This window comes from Cornus florida, unplaced genomic scaffold (assembly GCF_030987335.1).
Source record: "Cornus florida cultivar Cherokee Brave unplaced genomic scaffold, ASM3098733v1 CherokeeBrave_3.0.0_Hap2_Chr03, whole genome shotgun sequence".
In the NCBI taxonomy this organism is placed as follows: domain Eukaryota; kingdom Viridiplantae; phylum Streptophyta; class Magnoliopsida; order Cornales; family Cornaceae; genus Cornus; species Cornus florida.
In genome coordinates this window covers 92,290,936-92,311,647 of record NW_026775573.1, presented here as the reverse complement: position 1 = coordinate 92,311,647, position 20,712 = coordinate 92,290,936, and the positions used below count along the sequence as shown (strand labels likewise).

The 20,712-nt window shown below is 35.6% G+C and overlaps 1 protein-coding gene across 2 annotated transcripts; it reads right to left on the bottom strand.

The window, feature by feature from the left end:
* Positions 1–551: 551 nt before the first annotated feature.
* On the bottom strand, positions 552–10,647 carry LOC132300878 (monosaccharide-sensing protein 2). Of its 2 annotated transcripts, XM_059798153.1 has the most exons (7): positions 10,515–10,647; positions 9,828–10,221; positions 9,336–9,467; positions 8,590–9,156; positions 4,487–5,433; positions 2,442–2,629; positions 552–1,202 (listed from the first exon to the last, which is right to left on the bottom strand). In XM_059798153.1, the coding sequence occupies exons 3-7, from the start codon at positions 9,412–9,414 to the stop codon at positions 758–760; spliced, it is 2,226 nt and encodes a 741-aa protein (XP_059654136.1). In that variant the 5' UTR covers positions 9,415–9,467; positions 9,828–10,221; positions 10,515–10,647; the 3' UTR covers positions 552–757. The 2 variants fall into 2 exon arrangements, with proteins under 2 accessions (XP_059654136.1, XP_059654135.1); XM_059798152.1 differs by lacking the exon at positions 9,828–10,221.
* Positions 10,648–20,712: the final 10,065 nt, after the last annotated feature.

Sequence of the window (20,712 nt, the reverse complement as noted above, 5' to 3'; positions counted from 1 at the left end):
TCTATCTACAGACAACAAACCTGTTTCCAAACAGCTCAAAAGAACAAAAATAAAAATGAAAAACTCAAAACTACCTTTTTATATTTATTTTGACACTGTTTATTGACCATCTTCACAATTCTTTTTTTTTTCTTAGTTAGTACTCACACACACATCTCTTCTGAGACTATCTTCACAGTTCAGACTCTCTCTAGTCTCTACCGATAAATGATGTGGAGCCAAGCTTCCGTGGCTCCTCCTACTCCTCCTGGGCTGGAAGGGGGTGACAATGCGATGATGAAACAGGGACGGAGATTGGGTAAGAAATGATGCAAGCTTCCGTTAAAGAGGGGAATTTGTAGGCTTCTGCATTGGTAAGGACGATCAACAGGGTTGGTGCTAGGTTTATTAGTAGCATTCTCAGGTTTAATTTTGTTGCAACATTGATTGCTACGATTTTTAGCTTGCGGTGGCATTTAAGATTTTAGATGCTCATATCTTTTGGGTCAAGCAAATTGGTGAACAGCTTTTACTCTTCTTTTATGTGAAAATGGCAAGCATCAGCCCATAACTTCTTTTAAAAGTCTCCTTAACCTTAAAGATTCCACTTTTGAAGTAAAACTCTCAAGTGCACAAATTGGAAGAAAGCAAATATTTTTCTTTCTATAGACTACAAACCTGTTTCCAAACACCTCAAAAGAACATAAAAATAAAATAAAATAATGAAAATGAAAAACTCAAACCATCCGTGGACCCTTTCAGTTCATCAAAAACCAAGTCAGTTGTTCTTGGAAGCAGCAACCTGCTTTGCACCAACAGAGAAGAACTCACTAATCACTTCAAGGGGCATGCCCTTGGTTTCTGGAACCTTCAAGAAAACAAAAACCCATGATATAATGCACACAACAGCGTACATGCCAAAAACACCAGCTAGGCCAACAGAGTTGAGCATCACAGGAAGTGTGTAGGTAACAATTATGTCACCGATCCAAAATGCGAGAGCACAGATAGCAATGCAGAGGCCACGAACCCGGGTGGGGAAGATCTCCGCGCAGAGTATGTTCGGAACTGGGCCAAATCCCATGACAAAGCAACAGAAGTAGACCACAACACTGCCGGTCGAGATGGCTGCATTTGCAACAGTGCCCAAATTCACTACACTTCCAATGACTAGAATGACCAGTGCTGCTATCAAGACAGGGATTGTGCTAAGAAGCAAACTCCTGCAATGAGAACAGGGGGAGAAAGCATTGTAAGAACAATAAATACATACATAAAATAATGGGATTTGCAATATTAACCTGGGAAATGGGAAAACAAATGCCAGAAATCGTTTTATCCCAAAAATCATAAGCAACTCCTTTTTTAGAAGAATCTGACACTATTGGATGGAGACTATCTGGGAACTCCAGCCGAATGGCTGTCCAGAAACGTTTCTAAACGTTGCTAGCCAAGTTCATGCAACCAAAGTTGTTAGTTGTTTCAAATGTTTTGTGACAATTGAGATAGTAATTGACCACCATCATACTTCGTACAAACTCGTCAAAACAAGTCCATAAATTTGTAACATGGTTGAACCCCCCACTAATTAGAATTCAGAACTTTTAGAACCACCTGTCAATATTGTATAATTTTGGTTCATGAACTAACAAGGTACAAAAGCTGTAAGATCCAAATATTAAAACTGAAATGAGCAACTAGGCCAACACCTAAATTACTAGTACTAACATATACTGTCGTCAAGATATAATCGTGCCCAAATGAAACTTCTAAGGATAAAAAATAGGTCATTATTCATCCATGCCAGTTCCTTGAAAACCAAAAGATCTAATCCCACATTCAAACCAAAATTTTTCTTCAAGTTTGAATGAGGAGAGGTCTGAGGCCGTCCGACAGTATACCAACTTATTATAGGGATGGCAATGAGCAGGTAATCAGGCCATCCCATTCCAAACCCAACCCAAGTAGGGCCAAAATCTCCCAGCCCTGACTACAATGTCTTCCAGAGTCTCCTTGAGGACGAATCAGAATAAGTGGGCAGCAACTAACTGGATTAAGAAATAAATATAGTTGTATATGGGTATTGTAAATGCATGTATGTACACTACATAAAACCTTGATTTTTAAGTACTTAAATTATGTGTTCAAGTATATGATGGAATGATTTCCCATGTACAGAAAAAATGCAAATTATCCAACCCAGCAGAATGACTATCACACCCAATGCCCAAAGCCTTTTAAATAAAAACAGGCCGAGCAGGGTGGTTTATCGAACTTAGACACAAGTTGCCATATTTGAAGCATGGACTACAATTATGCCCGGAGAAAAGGGAAAAAATAATGTTAACTGACTTTCTGACAGTGATATCAATGAGAATCAAGGGAAAACCATGATCTTGTCAATTCATAGCATACTCTGCAGTAATGACAACAGAACAGAAAGACAACAGGAAGAAAACTACCTCCTTCCAGAAATATCCATGAGCCTCATGGCAACAGCTATACAAGGAAGCATCAGCAAGGTTGTGATGGCACTGATAAGAAGAGATGCAGATACTGAACTAATGCCCATATTTGACAGAAGAACCCCAACGCCTGCTTGCTCCAGAATTTGAGGTGTGTAGTAGAGAACCCCATTTATGCCAGAGAACTGCATAAACAATAAAAACCCTAATAAGCTAGTTAGAAACAAAGTGGAACAGAAAATGAAGTACAAGCAACCATCAATAAAGTGAGAGTACTGGGCATTCCAGACTTTATCCGACTGTTAAAAGAAAACAGTTTTGACACAGGAATTTCTGTATTAGTTTGAATTTATTTATGATAATAATAATGATAATTATGATAAAACAGTATATTATTTTACTATATTATTTTACCAAAAAAAATCAGAATGTATGAAAAAATACTTGAATAACCTGCATGAGAAATGAAGGTCTGGTTGATTCAGTTCTTTGAAAACAGTTTTCAGATATTTCGACAACAAAAAACAATTTTCAGGTGACTAGAAGACCGTTCTCTCAAATCCAGGCAATTTTTTTACTCAGTTTTCAGAAAACTGTCAATCATACGATATTCAAATTGTTTTATGAAATTCTGTTCTGTGACAACACACAACTGTTCTCACAAAACTGAACCAAGCAGGCACTGAATTTCCGAAGAGGATATGACATACGTAACCTAAAAGTTGTTCAAAAAGAAAGGAAATCATTGTCAAGAAAGTACAGTTCTAACTGAAAACAAGACAAATGTTGACAAAATTTCCAGCATTGAAAAACTTAAAACACAAATGATAAAACTTCTTTAATAATTTAATCAAATTTAACATACCTTCTTCACCACTCAAACACAACACGGTATCAGTGGGTTTGGGTAGCCTTAATCGTGTTCGGATTGTAATAGTGTGGACCTTTATTGACACGCTTATAAAACGTGTCGTATTCATGTTTGACCCATCAACTTGTTTATAACCCGACTAGACCCGTTTAACTAAACGTGTAGGATAAACCTGTCATGTTCTTGTTAGAAATACCCCTTTTACCGGTTACACATATTGTGTCGTGTTACTCGTAAAATAATCATGTCGTGTTCATGTCAAGGTTTCTTGACACGAATAATAATCGTGTGGTGTTCGCCAACACGAATTGCCACCCCTTAACAGCTTTCAATTAGATGAGCTTCATGAGATCTACTTAGTGTCCCTGTCCAATCAGCAAAGGTGCAAGGGTAGACAGGGTAGTAGGATAAAATGCACCAAACATTTTTTAGTAGTATTCCTGGAAACTGAAAACCTGCTAATAACACGGAGAAGAAAAGACCAATTTATGGAAAGGTAAAAAATTTAGGAAAGAAGGAGATGCTTTGTGAGCCACAAAATGAAAAGGCCACTGAACGATATTCTTCAAGAATTAAGAACTTCCCAAGAGGAGAACATACAAAACTTCAGAAATTCCTAAGGATTCTATCCGTGTCATATTCATGTTTGACCCATCAACTCGTTTATAACCCGACTAGACCCGTTTAACTAAACATGTAGGATAAACCTGTCATGTTCTTGTTAGAAATACCCCTTTTACCGGTTACACATATCGTGTCGTGTTACTCGTAAAATAATCATGTCATGTTCATGTCAAGGTTTCTTGACACGAATAATAATCGTGTGGTGTTCGCCAACACGAATTGCCACCCCTTAACAACTTTCAATTAGATGAGCTTCATGAGATCTACTTAGTGTCCCTGTCCAATCAGCAAAGGTGCAAGGATAGACAGGGTAATAGGATAAAATGCACCAAACATTTTTTAGTAGTATTCCTGGAAACTGAAAACCTGCTAATAACACGGAGAAGAAAAGACCATTTTATGGAAAGGTAAAAAAATTAGGAAAGAAGGAGATGCTTTGTGAGCCACAAAATGAAAAGGCCACTGAACGATATTCTTCAAGAATTAAGAACTTCCCAAGAGGAGAACATACAAAACTTCAGAAATTCCTAAGGATTCTATCCGTTACCTGCTGAAGTATTTGAATCCCCACCCCTACCGCCAATGCATGCTTGACACCCGGTTCAAAAAGATCAGTCCAGCTTGGCCCTTTCACAACAGTTTCAGATGGGTGAACCATAGCTGGCCCAACTGGATGCTGATTCATAAGCTCCTTAGAATAAAGAGCTGGTTGACTCACTAAAGCGGCAGCCTGTATGAATTCACCCTCTGCATGGAGATCACCACCAGGAAGAGAAACTATAGACCCACGCTGAGATCCAGGAACGCCTTCCTGGTGCAAATAAATTCTCTTAAATCCTCCTTCCTTCTTGCCATCTTCACCTTCTCGCTCAGTCCATTTCCATGCCAGCTGCCAACCACCACCAATTCCTGCGCTGTTGAGTGGTTCCCCCGTGTTCCCTTGCACGAGACTACCAGTCCTCGTGCTTAAAACACTGCCGTGGGAAGTAGGTGGGACCAAGTCTTTCTCCAAACTTGTTGTCTGACGTGAGATCAATGGAGAGTGCAAATTGTCATCAGAATCATCAACAGGGGCATCAGATGTGTAATCCTCACCATCTCTGCCAACGCTCTCATCATCCCACTCTTCATTTTTAGGTTGATTTCCTGCCACACTGAACATGCTGCCAAAGTGTGGAAAAAGCATGCTTCTCATGCTACCTGTCTCGGGAAGCTTCTCATGGACGCTGCCAAAAAGGGTGACAAGAGGGTCCATGAGGGGTATATTTTGGTTTGCAAGGCTTCCTTGGCGAGACACCAAACCAAGAGTACTCTGCCCAGTAACAGGTCGGGCAACCCATGAGACACCTTCTTCGGGCCCATATAATTTGATTTCATCATTTTCACCAGTTAGTTCCAGGTCATTGTTCAGTTCATCGGCTGGGCCAATTATGTACTCCTCGAAAGATGTTTCACCCCCAACTCCAAGTCCTTCAACCAGCAAAGCCATCTCACCTGTTGATCAAAGTGAATTAAAAATTACCCAATAAATCACCCAAAGGAGAGAGAATTGCATACAACAAAGGATATGACAACTAACAAACTCTGTTGAAAGGGAAGAGGAAAAAAATTAAAAGATGTTAATTGCATTGAAGTTTATTTCTAGGTATCAATATAAAATATCAAAACATAAGTTAAGACTAGCCATGGAAAAATATGTTCAACAGTGTCAATCATGATAGATCTATGATAAAGAAGCCAGACCTAACTATAGATTACTAGCCAACATGTCAAAAAAGCTAGGCAGAAAATGCAAACAGAACGCCTCCAAAGGAAAGCATGTGGGAGAAGAAGACGATAATGAAATACGAGACCAACACGAGCCTGCTCATCCCTTCATGAAAATTAGGTAGCATTCCTTCACTCTTGCACCTCTTCATATTATCTCTTGATCTGTATGCCTTATATCTAGTAAGGGTTCAAACATAGAACTACATGTTCAAATCGTCATTTTGCTTCATTGAAAAGAAGAAAGATTCACTTGACCATACCTCTTCTGATTGTCATTCTAAAATCAACGACAGCAGAGAAGAAAAACAAAAACTCATTGACTTATGATAATAAAGCAACAATCATAAAGGCCCAAGAAGCACACTATGCCCATAGTCAGGTAGATAGTCCAAGTCATGAAGTCAATAGTCAGACAAGTTTTTACTGACTCATCATTTATAAAGTCTATGATGTTATAATCAGTATAAAGTTATCTATAGAATCTTTTGGCATGTTTTAATTAATATTGTTTTCAGGGGTTAAACTATATCTTATATTGCTTCGCTCAAGAAATCCCAAGGTTCACTATCTCTTGTCACAGTAACAATACATAAAGAATTAATGGAAATGCTGAAACTTTCATTTTATTATTTTCTTCTATACTTGTGTGTACTGGTTGGTTAGTTCTTCCTTGGAATCAAGCATAAGGCTTGAACTGGTCAAAATTATCCCCATACAGAGATTCCATTGTTTCTACCTTCCCAGATTGAAGATTTTCTCGGATTATCCTTCTGGTCAAGAATTGAAGTCTAGCAGATATTGGTCTTCTTTGACACAGCAAGAAACACATTTTTCACTGCATTGCTTCAATTCCGGGAATTGACGTCATTTTCCTACGGAAAAATTGTTTGAGAATCAGCGGCCATTCACATCTGCATCAACTATTTAGAACCATTCATTGTTTGGAAGCCACCAAATTTTTATTGAATTTCATTACTTCTAAAAAGCTATGATTCAAAAAACCATGCTTATTTAAAATGCCGGTTTTTTTTTTTGGAGATACCTGCAAGAGGAGACTGCTAGAACACTTTTCAGCAAAACGGAGAATATCCCGTGTCAGATTTTAAGTTTTTTAATCTTCTTCTTGCTGGAATATATCTAAAGTAGTTGAATCCCCTGGGGGAACTAGAAATTGTGCTTTACCAAGAAAAAGTTATCATATTAATTTTCTACAAGACGAAGAACGTATGAGAATAATACTTGTTACTGCCATTGTTGGAACCTCACGTTTAAACGTCCCCTTGATGCTTCCATGGTGAATGAACATGGTATAGACATTATTTTAATCAATTTCTTTAAAGAATTTGATGTCTATCACCATTACATAGACCCACCTTAATTTACTTGCTTCAACTCGAATTCATCATGAATTACCATAAGGGTGATTTTAAAGAACCTTATTATGATTCCATTGACGGACCGGATGGACGTTGTAACAAAGATTGGAAAGTTAAAGTCCAACACCAACCATGCCCGAAGATGAAGATAGACAAAAGAATAAATGTCAGAGATATTGTTAGTGCTACACTAGAACTTGAGGACGAAATTTTTCTGTAGCTAGAGAATGATGCAGGTTCAAGAAGTGTCCAAGTACTTGTTTGGTGTCGTCGTGACTTTTAATAAAGCGTTTTCTCCTTAGCTAACAAAAAAAATAAAAATTTAAAAACTGACTATTGGTAGAGGAGATAATGTTTGGAGAATCTAAGACATGTTTCAAAAGTATACCCCTTTCATAAATACATCCCCATCACAAATTTTACTCAATGGGCAAAGGAAATTCAAAATGCACCAAATTCAAGCCCAAGACAATCCGTATAATGCCAAAACCTCTGCCGTCAAAAATTAATATCTTGTGCCACTAAATACGACTAAATGTAAGTATTCCAAACTAAAAGGGTTTTAGTCTGCCAAATTGCAACACCATAAGGGCATTGTACTCTCTCTCTCTCTCTCTCTCCAGTCTTTTCGTATTACATACTACAGAGCACCACTTCGTCTGTCAAGAAACTGCAGCCCTGTTTGGTCTAGTTTTCTATCAATTTTCTGAAAATCAGAGCTGTTTGGTTCACTTTTGAGATAACAGATTTCAAGAACTCTGAGAACATAACACAGTTTTTCAGAAAAGACAAAAAAGGAATTTCTTTTTTGAATTTTTGAACTTTGTTTTCAGGAACAGTTTTCAAAATACTGTCAGATGAAACAAATTCTCAAATTATTTAATTTTTTCAAAGCTCTTATCTAGCAAATTAGACCAAGTAGATTTGCTTAACAGATTTTTTTCAAGAAATAAACCCAACTGTTCCCTGCTCTACTAATTGAGCAGAGATCTTCTACAAAATAGAGCAAACCCTACAGATTTTGTGCTAATGAAGCCAACAAGAGGATATTTTACTAGAATCTACCCGATTCTTCCAATATTATAAAAAGACTTGCGTCTGAACTTATCCTAATACTGCAGACATATGTGCATCAAAAATAAAAACAAACACTTGATGTCATTTCACTATTAAGTTATTAACAGACCCTGCCTAAGATGATTGCAATGCAAACTTACCCAAACGCTTAATTTGTAAACATGGATAAGCATATAAGACAGTACAAAACTAAAAAGAAAATTAAAGCACAAACACTCGCACACATAAAAACACAAAACAAAACAAAAACAGCATGATAAATTAAACACTGTAGAAAAAATTTTGGTAAAGTTGAATATAACCAAAGCCATATCACCTCAGATTTTTTATAGCTACTATATTACACATTTACCATTAGTTCCCATCATTTTATTTGAAAATCACATGCATTAGATTGGAGTAGTTATGAAGGCACAGAAAGACTGACCAGAGACATCTTCCCTGCCACGGAGTCTCTGCAAAACGTGCTTGGCCTCAAGCATGCGCCCTTTGCTCACGAGCCACCTTGGAGACTCAGGCAAGTAAAATACTGTTAATGCAAAATAAATGATGGAAGGGATAAAAAGAACCCCAAGCATCAATCTCCAGCTTGGTGAATTCATCAATGACATCCCAAAAACCATGCAATATGACAAAAACATTCCAATGGAACCAGTGAACTGAGGTAAAGTATTTAATAAACCCCTTATTTCAGGAGGTGCCGTCTCAGAAATATAAACTGGAACAAGAGTAACAGCCAAACCAATTCCGAACCCATCTAAAAGCCTGGCCAAAAGTAGGACGTAAACATTGGGGGACCACAACATTATAAGACCACTAGCAAAATAAAGAACGGATGAGATTATGAGCATAGGACGGCGACCGAGCCAATCGGACACTCCACCAGAGAATGTAGTAATCACTGTGGCACCAATAAGTGACATGGCCACAATTAGTCCTTCTATAGTGGGTTCACTTTCCAAGTTGAATTCCTTCTTTATGTATAGAACAGCTCCTGTAGTAGCAGAAGAAAATATTTTATTATTAGATTATGAGTATAAACTTGACAAATAAAGCAAACCCGATTGCTACAAAAAAATTAATCATGAACATTTGAAAGCACAAAATTGATTGTCTTGGAAATAAAAGACGAAATGAACAATTAGAGCAGCCATGTGTATAAGAAAGAGTTACCAGCAATAGTGGCGTTATCCCATCCTTGCAATAAGTTGCCGACTGCAGCAGCAACAGCCACAAACACAGCGCCACTCATCTTTCTCCGCTATGAACTACAAAATCTCTAGTACTGATCAGTACAGAGATGACCTGCAAAGGAAATTCAAAAACTTCCGGATCAAACCCTTTTCTTCTACTTGCCCAATTGCAACAAATTCACAAAGAAACTTCATGACTCCTAAAATCACATCTATCCGACAGTGAAAACACCCATTAAAAAACAAATTATTGATCAAACCCATGGATAGCAGTAAACTACAGTATATACACATACATAGTAAATTGGATAGTACAAAGAGAAGAAAAGAAGTGATCATGATTCATGACAAACCTCAAGAAGAAAAATAAAAAATAAAAATAAAAAAGCCCCTAATAACAAGGCACAAACATAGGGGAGGGAATTGGAAAAGAAAATATAATAATCTACTACAAATGAAATAAAAATTTCACCTTTTTTTTTTTTTTGGCGGAAAGAGCAGATAGAGATAATCAAGGAAGTGAAATAATCATGTGAAATAATCAGCTATAAGCATATAGCTTCAGCGATCCAACGAACTTGGCTGTGCTAGGATTGGGAGTAGATCGATCTCTTGACACACAGGCAGGCACTAACTAGGGTTTACCCAAAGGCAAGTGAGAAATTTTTTTAAGGGGAAAAAAATAGTTGTGTTTGGTTCCAAGGAAAAAAAAAGGTTAAGATTGATAAATATACATACGATACATAAATAGTATACCACTATTAGAAAACAAATAAACAGATATGTATGAACTGTGAAGCCCTATAATTTTAAAACTGCCGTTTGTTCAGCTACACCCGCCTTCACGTCAGCATCTCCGACACTGCCTTCACTCACGGAAGAAAAGAAATGAGTGCAGTTTAGTTAATTAGTATTAATTAATGGAAACACAACAAAAGCAACAAACAAAAGAGGGTGTGATTTCATCTATCATCAGCTTTGCTTTTGTGAGTGACACCTTGATTTGCACTCACGAGAATCTAGATGTTTATTGGCAAAACGTTAAAGTAATCAATCAACAAGGCAATAAAAAATTGCTCAACTAGTAGTAAACAATTATTGTTTAAGTAAATATAATAGTAAACAATTGAATTGATAAGAGTAGAGTAATAAATTTTACTTTTGACGCTTCAAATCTGTTCAATTTGGGGATCATGTACACGTCTGTTTGAATCTGGACCATATGGAGTAAATGCTCCTCTGAATTCCCTAGGACTCCCTCTGAAATTTTTGGAGAAAAGAAGTGAAAAGGTTTGGATCTTACTTGCACGTCACAGTCCAAAGGACAGAAAGTCTCTTTTTGAGAGCAACTTCCTACTGTACTTTTTAAAGGCATATTTTTATTGAAATAGAGTTGAAAATGTATATTTGTTTTGACAAAAATGAATATTTGGAAAAGTTTACAATGAATGAAGTGAAAAAAATATTGCTCAAATTAAGGTTTGAAATGGGTCTTATTGAAATGGGTCTTGTGGTTAAGGCTTTGTCTGAAGTTGATCATGAGCTTACTGAAATTCATGCTATCTCTTTTGATATTAAAGTAGAGTTTCCGAGTTTTTCTTCATCTTCTCTTAGTCATGTTCATAGGTATGATAATAAAGTTGCTCATGTTGATGCAGCGCCATTTAGAAGTCATGTACCAAAGGATGTTGCTCTTGTCCATTTTCGTTTGATATTTGTTGCTTAAGAGTCAAGGATTGTATGTCTTGATGTGTTTGTGCTGCTTTCTATATTTGCCAGGGTTAAAAAAATAAAAATAAAAATAAAAAAAGGGGTCTTATTAATCCAATTCAAAGTCTATTTTAGCGAGTTTGAATTTTCTATTTTGAATTTAAATATATAAAAAAAATAAGACATAGATATTTGTTGAAAATCTGTCAAGCATTCAATTTGAATATAAATCTAAATATTTCTTAAATGGATTGGATTGTGTTTTACTTTAGATTTAATGTTAGACAGATGAGCACGGACCCCATGTGTAAATTTCCCCCACTGAAATTTTTTATTTTTATTCTTTGGAAATATATCCTAATATATATTTTTTTAATGCTAGTCTAGTGAGTATATTTTACTTGCTTTTGATCCTATTTAAATTATAGAATGAAATACCCGACCTCCTTTTAGGTTTGTTCAAATATGTCTTAGCTAAAACTATTGTTAAAATAGCTCCCCGACAACCTTTGAGTTTTGTTCAAATATTTCTGACCACCTCTGACGTTAGGCATAATTAATTATGTCAATGGAATATTTTATAAATACCTAAACTACCACTAAGTGACAAAACAACTCAAATGACCTTGTTAGTATACCAAATAACCATTTCAGCATATGTAATTCAACATATTTGTTGTCAAAACAAAGTATTAAACAAATAATTCATATAATTCAACAAAATAGACATTTGCTAATAATAATTCATCATTTGATTCATCAACAAACCACTTATTCAAATATATATATGTTCTTCAATTGTCCACAAAAAAAAAATTGTTTTCAACTCTTCAAAAACATTCCAAGAGGGTAGATATAACAAATGGTAGTTTTTGTCTAATTAAATTTGGTTGAAATAGTCATTTAAGTCATTTTCTCTCCCTTAGAGGTATTTTGAGCTTTTAGAAAATATTCCATTGATTAATGTTAGGGGTGGTAAGAGAAATCTGGACAAATTTCAAGGGTGTCAAATATTATTTTGACAAATCTCGGGTGAGCTCAAGAGCTATTTTGACAATAGTTTTATCTAAGAGATATTTGGACAAACCTTAGGGAAGGTCAGAGATTGTTTTGATAATAATTTCAGTTGAGAGATATTTGAACAAACCTTAGGGAGGTAAGGGTTTTTCATTTTAAATTATATGGTATCGGATTATGTTCATATGATTTTATTCAATTTTAGATCCAAATATGAATCCTGACATTAAAATATGGATTTGGATACATATAAATCTGCTCTATTTCATGCAGGATTTCAAATACTCTTTCCCCATTTGCCGATTTCCATTGATGCAAAATGACCAAACTGCTATGTTGGTCCTAGTACCAATTTGTGTTTGCCTTTTTAATGTCAAAACTTGGTGTTTCAGAGCTGTTAAGGGCTAGTATCATTACCATTTGTTGTGCACAGTGGCTTATATCATATCTCAAAGGTAGTATGGTATTTTACCATCTTGTGATACAATTTCACAATTCTTTAAGATAGTATATTGCAGCTATTCAGCTTGTTAAAGCATGTTCACTGTGTTAATTGAGGTTCAGCATATGAAAATTGGCTACAGGGGTATTTTGGTCATTTCACATTTGTATTATATGTTTATACATTTGTTCAGATAGCTGCAGATAGCTGCATTACATTGAACAACTATAAATTAGCATGCATTGTGAATTATATAGTCTCAGCAATAGATTGAGACTAAGAATGACAAGTAGCTGTTACAAAGGTATTTTAGTCTTTTTTTCTTGAAGCTCAGGTGTGTGAAAAGTTGTTGTGATCCTAGAATGAGAGTGAATACACTACATTGCATTTCTTAATCACCAGTCTTGGATAAGAATGCTATTACAGCCTTGATATAATGAACTGTAATTTCTGATACACTAGAGGACAATTTAGCTAAGTTGGCAAGGGGCATTGTGGTCTATTCACATGAAGAATGTCAAAATATTTTCTGGCCAATGATTGGCTACAGGTGCCATGTGTATATCCTTCTTATAGTAGGACTTGCATTGTATACTTGAGTATATTAATACTATTATAGCTATTCTGCATAAATAAGTTTTTTGAAAAACCCTAATTGTAACCTTTATTGAACCTATCTCGAGAGCTTCATATGAACCAACATTTATAAGGTCTTTAATGATGATCTAAATCTGAAATCTTCATATAAATGTCACTGAATTGATCCTTGTAGCTGAGTTCATCATGGAGTCCATTTGCTGTCAAGTTTTGCTGGTGCAAGGACTGGTTTGAAGGTTCATTTTAGGCCTGAGGTTGCTATGGTGTTAAGTCAAGGTTGAGACAGGTATATTTGAGCTATTTACATTTGCTGAGCACTTATTCTTGAGCTATACTTTGCTGCAAATGAATTTCACTTCTCAGACCTGTGATTTGAGTTGTTTTCTGGTTTAGCCTTGTGATTCATATATAGATTGTTTATATCTTGCTATACAATGTTTGATCTACATGCTAGCAAGTTTGTATTGATGAATCAAGGTTGTTCAAGTTAGTTTTTGTACAGAATTTTGGTCACCTTTGGTTTTGACCTACCAAAACCCTAGTTCTTCATTGTGAAGCTGTTATCAAGGCTTTATTGATGTTGTATTGTGATTCATATACTATATTTATCTTGTTTATCATCTGAGTATGTTTGTAATAGTGGTGATATAAGGCTATGGGATTGATCTTAGAATTTTTGGGGACACGAATTTCCAATTCTACTGCTCAAACCTTGCTTCAGCAAAAGGTATTCATGAGGCTACAGATTGTTGTTTTAAGGAACACAACCGCTCTTGTTGTTTTGAGCTACACAACCGCTCTTATCTTTTGTGTATGCTTGAATAATGTTGATATTCATTCTTTTATATGTATTTGGTGAGCTGCGGGAGCTTACAAAGTCCAAGTAAGGGTGTTTAGGACAAGGGGAGTGCTTGTGAACACTGTGTTGAGCTAGGCTGTGAAAGCTAGTGTTTTAACTTGTACAAGGGTGTATGCAGAGTGTGAGATAGCTGAAGATGAAGTAACTACTTGCATACAACTAGTGGAGCTTATATTGGTTGAGGCTAAGAACCAATGTTTTTCCTATTGAGAGGGTTTTCCTTGTATACCTTGTGTTCATTGTATTTGCTGGTCAACATTGATCTTACTATAAAGAAGAAGCATTTGAAATTGACCAATTCACCCCCCCTCTTGGTCCAACAATTGGTATCAGAGCTTTGGTCTGCATAATAAGGTTCTAATAAGCTTGCAGTTAATCCTTGCAATGGAGGAAGGTCATGTCCCCAACAAGGCACCAAGGTTTGATGGTTCCAACTATGATTCTTAGAAGACTATGATGGAAGCCTTTTCTAATGTCTCAATCCTATGATGTTCGGCATTGTTGTTCTCCATCCAATTAATCCTTCTGCAGATAACAGAGCTACTTTGGCTAATGATAGAAGGGCAAAACATGTACTCTTTTGTGCTCTTAAACAATAAGAGTTCACAAGGATTAAAAATTGCAAGACAGTAAAAGAAATGTGTGATTCTCTTAAGGCTATTCATGAAGGGAACAATATAATCAAAAAGAATAAGATACAGCTTCTAAAGGCTTAATATGAAAGATCTAAGATGGAGGGAAGGGAAGATATAGCAGATTACTTATTCAGAATCAATAAGATAGTTAACAATATGAAGGCTCTGATGAAAACATCAAAGATTTTGAAGTGTGTAAGAATATGCTGAGGTCTCTAACCTCTAGATTCAATGCCAAAGTCACCATTCTTGAAGATAAAGATTTGTCAGTGATGAAAATTGATGTTCATTAAGTCTTTCTCATAGCCTATAAGATGAGAATTGGTGCCCCTACTCAACACATAAGAGAAGTTGTTCTTAAGGCCAAAGAAGTGATTGAAAAAGCTGAACCAAAGTCTGAAAATGATGATCTTGAGGAAGATAAAGTAGCTTACTTGGCTAAGAAGTTCAAAAAAATTAGGTTCAAGAAGAAAACACGAACCTAAAACCTAACCTGTTGTGGTTGTGGTAAGTCTGGCTACTATGTAGCCAATTATCCTAATTCAAATGGGGAAAACTAGAAGAAGAATGAAGGGTTCAACAACAAAGGAAGATTTGGAAGGAAGGCTCTTATCTCTGACTGGGATATTGCTCCTGAAAAAGATAAACTAGAAGAAGGTTAAAAAGATTAATGTTTGTTCATGGTTATTCTTGAAACGTCTCAAGTTCAAGGTGAAGTGGAAGAAGATAGTGACAATGAAGTTAAGAAGATTCTTGAAGAATATGAAAGATTGGTTGTGAAGTGTGATCAACAGAAATCTCAAATCAAGAAGCTTAACTCAAAGCTACTGAGGTCTAAACAATTACTAACAAAGCACTTCAGGCTAAAACTATCAACACTATATTCAATCTCTTTAACTATATTTAGTCTTTTGAAGTCACAATGTAACAAGGTGTGGACTACCAAAAGGTGTAAAGAGAGCTTTCACAGGCTCTTAAAGAGAGATCACTGAAAATGGCATAGATTTAGAAGTACACCACAAAGAAAATTGGCAATACAGGCATTGGCTACATTTATAATACTGCAGCTAGGACCAAAGAAACTCACTCTGTGTTTGTAAAGGCAAGAACTATTGAAGTGTATGAAAGGTTCCCTATTATAAAACCAACAAAGTCTAAGTATGATATACTTGACAACACTTATCACACCCTGAAACTCAACAAAAGTGACTTTGTTACTACAACCATAAGAAACATCAAGGTTACTAAGATGTACATGAAGAAATCATACTTACTTCAAGCTCAAAAAGTTAGAAACAAAGGTTCCTTTGTGAAGACTAAGATGATGTGTGTGATACCCCTCGATTCTAGAGCCACGGGTGATCAAGTCCAAGCACAGATTCAAGGGATACCAAACAATTAATATTTAACCGAACACAGAATACAAAATGAATTTAAGAAATAACAATAATAAGCTGAAGGAATACTAAATTAAAAATCCTCAAATATAAATATTTAAACTCTGAAAATCCAAACTCCATAAGTTTACAACTCGGGAATCCATCTCTAGTGGACCCCTATTAAAAACCCAAACCGAACGAAAGTAAATAACTGAAGATAAAAAACCCAAATCTAATAACTGGAAAGAAGTCCTACGTCGTCGGTAGAATAGAAGATCGTCTCTGCTCAGCTCGAACAAGCCCCAAGACCTCAAACGTCCAATACCTGAAAAATGATAAGTGGGTTAGGCCCACTAGCAAGTTCTATACTACTACTACCCAAGCAGAGACCTGATACGCATGTACATCCTAACCAATCCAACAATAACTAAATAGTCCGTAGATACATATATATATAATCACACTACAGGACTCTCACTGGACTATAGGCCCATCTCAACCTGATTAGTAAGCACCATGCAAAATGCACTTGAGGTGGGCATGACTACCTATACCTAGCAGGGTACACATCTAACCATCATAGCCAGCTATGCATCCTAATGTATATACACTCCCTAACCAACGACTCTGAGACTTAGGCTCATATCGTGGCACCATAAAGATATATTTAAAATCCATTCCAAACCAAAAGTGTCACTCAACTATTTATTGATCTGACACAAAATACAGGTAGGACTTAACTTTTGTAGTTAATCCATCTCTTAATCCAAAGTAGGTAGGACTTAGCGTTTTTAAGCTAATCCCCCTAGTGTGTCACCGTCCCATACCGGTGCATACAAACCATCCATCCAGTGTTGATAATACAAATGATGAAATAAAAATCAATATCAACCAATCCATAGCAAGTATAATACCATCCATCCAATTGTTAATAATACAGATGATATTATAAATATCAATATCCACACATCCATAACAAGTACAGCAAGAATGTATAAATAGCATGCTTGTCATATATGAACAATACATGATTCTCTAACAGTTTAAGAACACAGATAATAAGTGTAATCCACCCTTTAATCCCCTATCAGCATACTAATATCAATATCAGAATTAACATGCTCGTTTAAACTACTCCATATCATCTGGTAAGTTGATAATACATAATAACTTGTAAACATCAACTAATTTCCTGTTAAGCATAACCGACATTATATAAATTGAGATGCTTAATCCTATACCACTGTCATATGATTTAAACATAAAATTCCTAATTCAATTGCTAATTTTAAAACAAGTAACTTGAATTATCCGCATCACAGTAATATTGATCTCTTTCCTAAGAGTTTCCAGTTGTTCCCTATTTTAGCTTCTTATGAAAGATTATGAATTACCAGGCCTTTTGAAAATTTAATACAGGTTTAGACCTCTCTGAATACCTTTAAAAACACTCTTTTTTCAGCCTAGAACATAAAGAATTCAATCCCCGTAGCCCAGGTCTCGTAGAAAATTAAAACTGAAAGCAAAATCAAAGGAGCCGGCTCCACACAAAGTGGAGCCGCCTCCACAACAAGGTAGAGCCGGCTCCACCCATGGTGGAGCCACCTCTAGACTCTAAAGAGCCGGCTCTACCTAAGGTAGAGCCTGCTCTACTCTTTGGTGGAGCCTATTCTACTCAAACTAGAGAAGGCTCTTCCCCTGTGCGTCATCTTTTCCAACTCCGGCGGTGTCCGGCAACTTTGTTCCTTCAACCCAAGTTTATTACTGAATAAATTAAGTCCTAGGGTGTTCCAAAATTAATTAAATTCATTTATCATTAATCAAAACTAATTGGAACAAGAATTATTCCAAACAAATTAAAAACAAGCCAAAAACCGAATCGGTAACTCACACGATTTTGAACAATTTCTATGCAACCAAAAATTAGTTTAACTGTTTACTTCCTCCTGGGATTGTGTTAATGATGCAAAGAAAAGTCCTTCAGAACTATTTAAACTCATTAAACATTAATTAATTACCATTAGAACAAGAATTATGCAAAACCGTTTAAAAACGAACAAGGTGCAGATACAGAAAACACATACTGTTTTAAAACCAAATAACCGTGCAAACCAAGTTAAAACAAATTAAATTAAATTTATTTCATCCTTGAATTGAATTAGGGATGTAAAGAACACAGGCCAAAGAGATAGAGTTAGTATTAGAACTTGCCTATGAGATTCAGTTCAAAAATCTCAATGTCTTTCTTCTAAGTTTTCCGGCGAACTACTTTCTCCAGCGAACTACAATAATTCTCCTCTGCTCCTAAATCTCATGATTCTTCTGCCTCCAATATGTGTGGTTAGGGTTCTAAACCCTTGGCAGCCTTATACAGATATATATATAGGCCAACTAAACCTAGGTGCAGTTAAACCCTAATCCTAATACTAGACAGAAAAATAAGTCGGCTAAATACGTGGCTTCCAAAACTGATAAAAACCTAATTTAATAAAATAAAATATTTAACTTAATTCAAATAAATATTAACTAAAATAAGTAACCAATTTAAAATAAAACAAAAAATCCATTAAACAATTAAAGTAAAACAAAAATTCAATTAAATAACAATTAAATAAACCAACAATTACATCAAATAAATTAAACAATTTAAATAAATTCCAAAACTATCATTTTAAAATTAGGGGTATTACAATGTGGCTACCTAAGAAGCTGAATTCAGTCAGTATGTTGGTTTACACAGTCTTTAAGGCTTGTAATGCTAATGACAGATGGTATATTGATAGTGGTTGTTCAAGGCACACAACAAGTGATGGCTCAAAGTTTCTATCTCTGAAGAAATTTGATGGTGGTAATATAGTCTTTGGAGACAATCAAAAGGTTAAGATTATCAGCATTGGCACTATGAACAAGTCTGAAGAACTACCTAAGATCACTGAAGTTCTATTTATTGAAGGAATCAAACACAATCTACTCAGTGTGAGTCAATTATGTGACAGTGGCAAGAAGGTGTGTTTTGATAAGGATAAGTGTAATGTGGTTGAGCTTAATTCAGAGAAAGTTCTATTCTTAGACCTGAGATCCTCTAGAAATGTCTATAAAATTATTAAAGAAGCTCAAACAACTCAATGCAACCTGTTAACCTTTAATGAAACTATTCTGTGGCACAAGAGACTAGGGTATGTTCATTAAAGAAACATCTCAAAGATTTTGAAGTTAAAAGCTGTAAAAGGCTTACCCAATGGCTTACCTGAATTGAAATTCAAAGAAGATCACACTTGCAGAGCCTGCCAATAAAGGAAGCAAACCAAGGTTTCATTCCCCTCCAAAGAAATCAACACCTCAAGACCACTTGACTTGATTCATATGGACTTTTGTGGCCCTACCAGAACTACAAGTATTGGTGAAAATAAGTACTTCATGCTTCTTATTGATGATTTCAGTATAATGGTATGGATTTACTTCTTAAAAGAGAAATCTGAGGCTACTACACATTTCATCAAGTTTGTGAATCTTGTTGAAAATAAAAGAGGATGCACTATGAAGAAACTTAGGTTAGATTTTGGCACTGAGTTCACTATGAGGGAGTTTGAAAGCTATTGTGATGTCAAGGGTATCAAGAAAGAATTCTTAACTGTGGCTACACCTCAACCAAATGGTGTTGTGGAAAGGAAGAATAGAAAAGTTCAAGAAATGGGGAGAATAAAACTACTTGAAAAGGGACTTGCAAAGGGTTTTTGGGCTGAAACTGTGAACACAACTGTTTACATTATCAATAGGGTCCTTCTTAGACCTAATTCAACAAAAACCCCCTTTAAACTTTGGTATGGAAGATCTGCAATAGTCCATTACTTCAAAGTATTTGGTAGCAAATGTTACATTCTAAATCACATTAACAACCTTAGAAAGTGATGTGTGTCCAAGCGGTGCGTCAATTATAAAACCACCGACTTATACAAATTCACTTAGAAAACGGCTAAGTAGGGGTATCGATCCACGAAGATTGTGAAGCTTATGGCAATCATATTTCAAAGGTTAATTTCAAGCTTGTTAATATCACAAGACGGTTTGAAGAGTTGTTTAATTGTTTGTCACTTAGCATAAAATTTTAAAAAAATTAAATCAAATTCAAAGATTGAAATAACAAGTAAATGAGGATAGGGAATTGAGTTCACCGAGACCTCATAATCATGCTCTAGTGTAATTAACTTGGGGAAAACAACTGCATGTAATGATAAACTGTAGAAGTATCAATAACTACAACAATTTTTCAGAGAAACATGCAACTCGAGATTAAGCATAACCCATATGCGGTTGACATAGCGTATGGTATGAGCCATCTTCCCTAGGCATGGCCTATAAAGGTCTTGAAATTGCAAGTTTTAGCACATGAAAGCAATTATCTAGCATAAATTATCTTTGGTTGGCATTAACCATCTACCTAACTACATTACTCTAGGGGTGTAGCATAGTCCATCTTCCGTTGGCATAATTTATCTGAAGTCACACATGACATGCCTATAATCCCATTTCATGAAATCAATCTTCATTGTAACTATAAAGATATCAAGAGTACAAACATATAGACATGGCTCTAAGACAAGAATTACATGGTAAACATACTCATATATTTGAATTATGCCCGGATCATACATCAATTTAATGTAAAAACACAAATTGCAATATAAATCCTCATCTTATTCATGAAATCCATTACATGC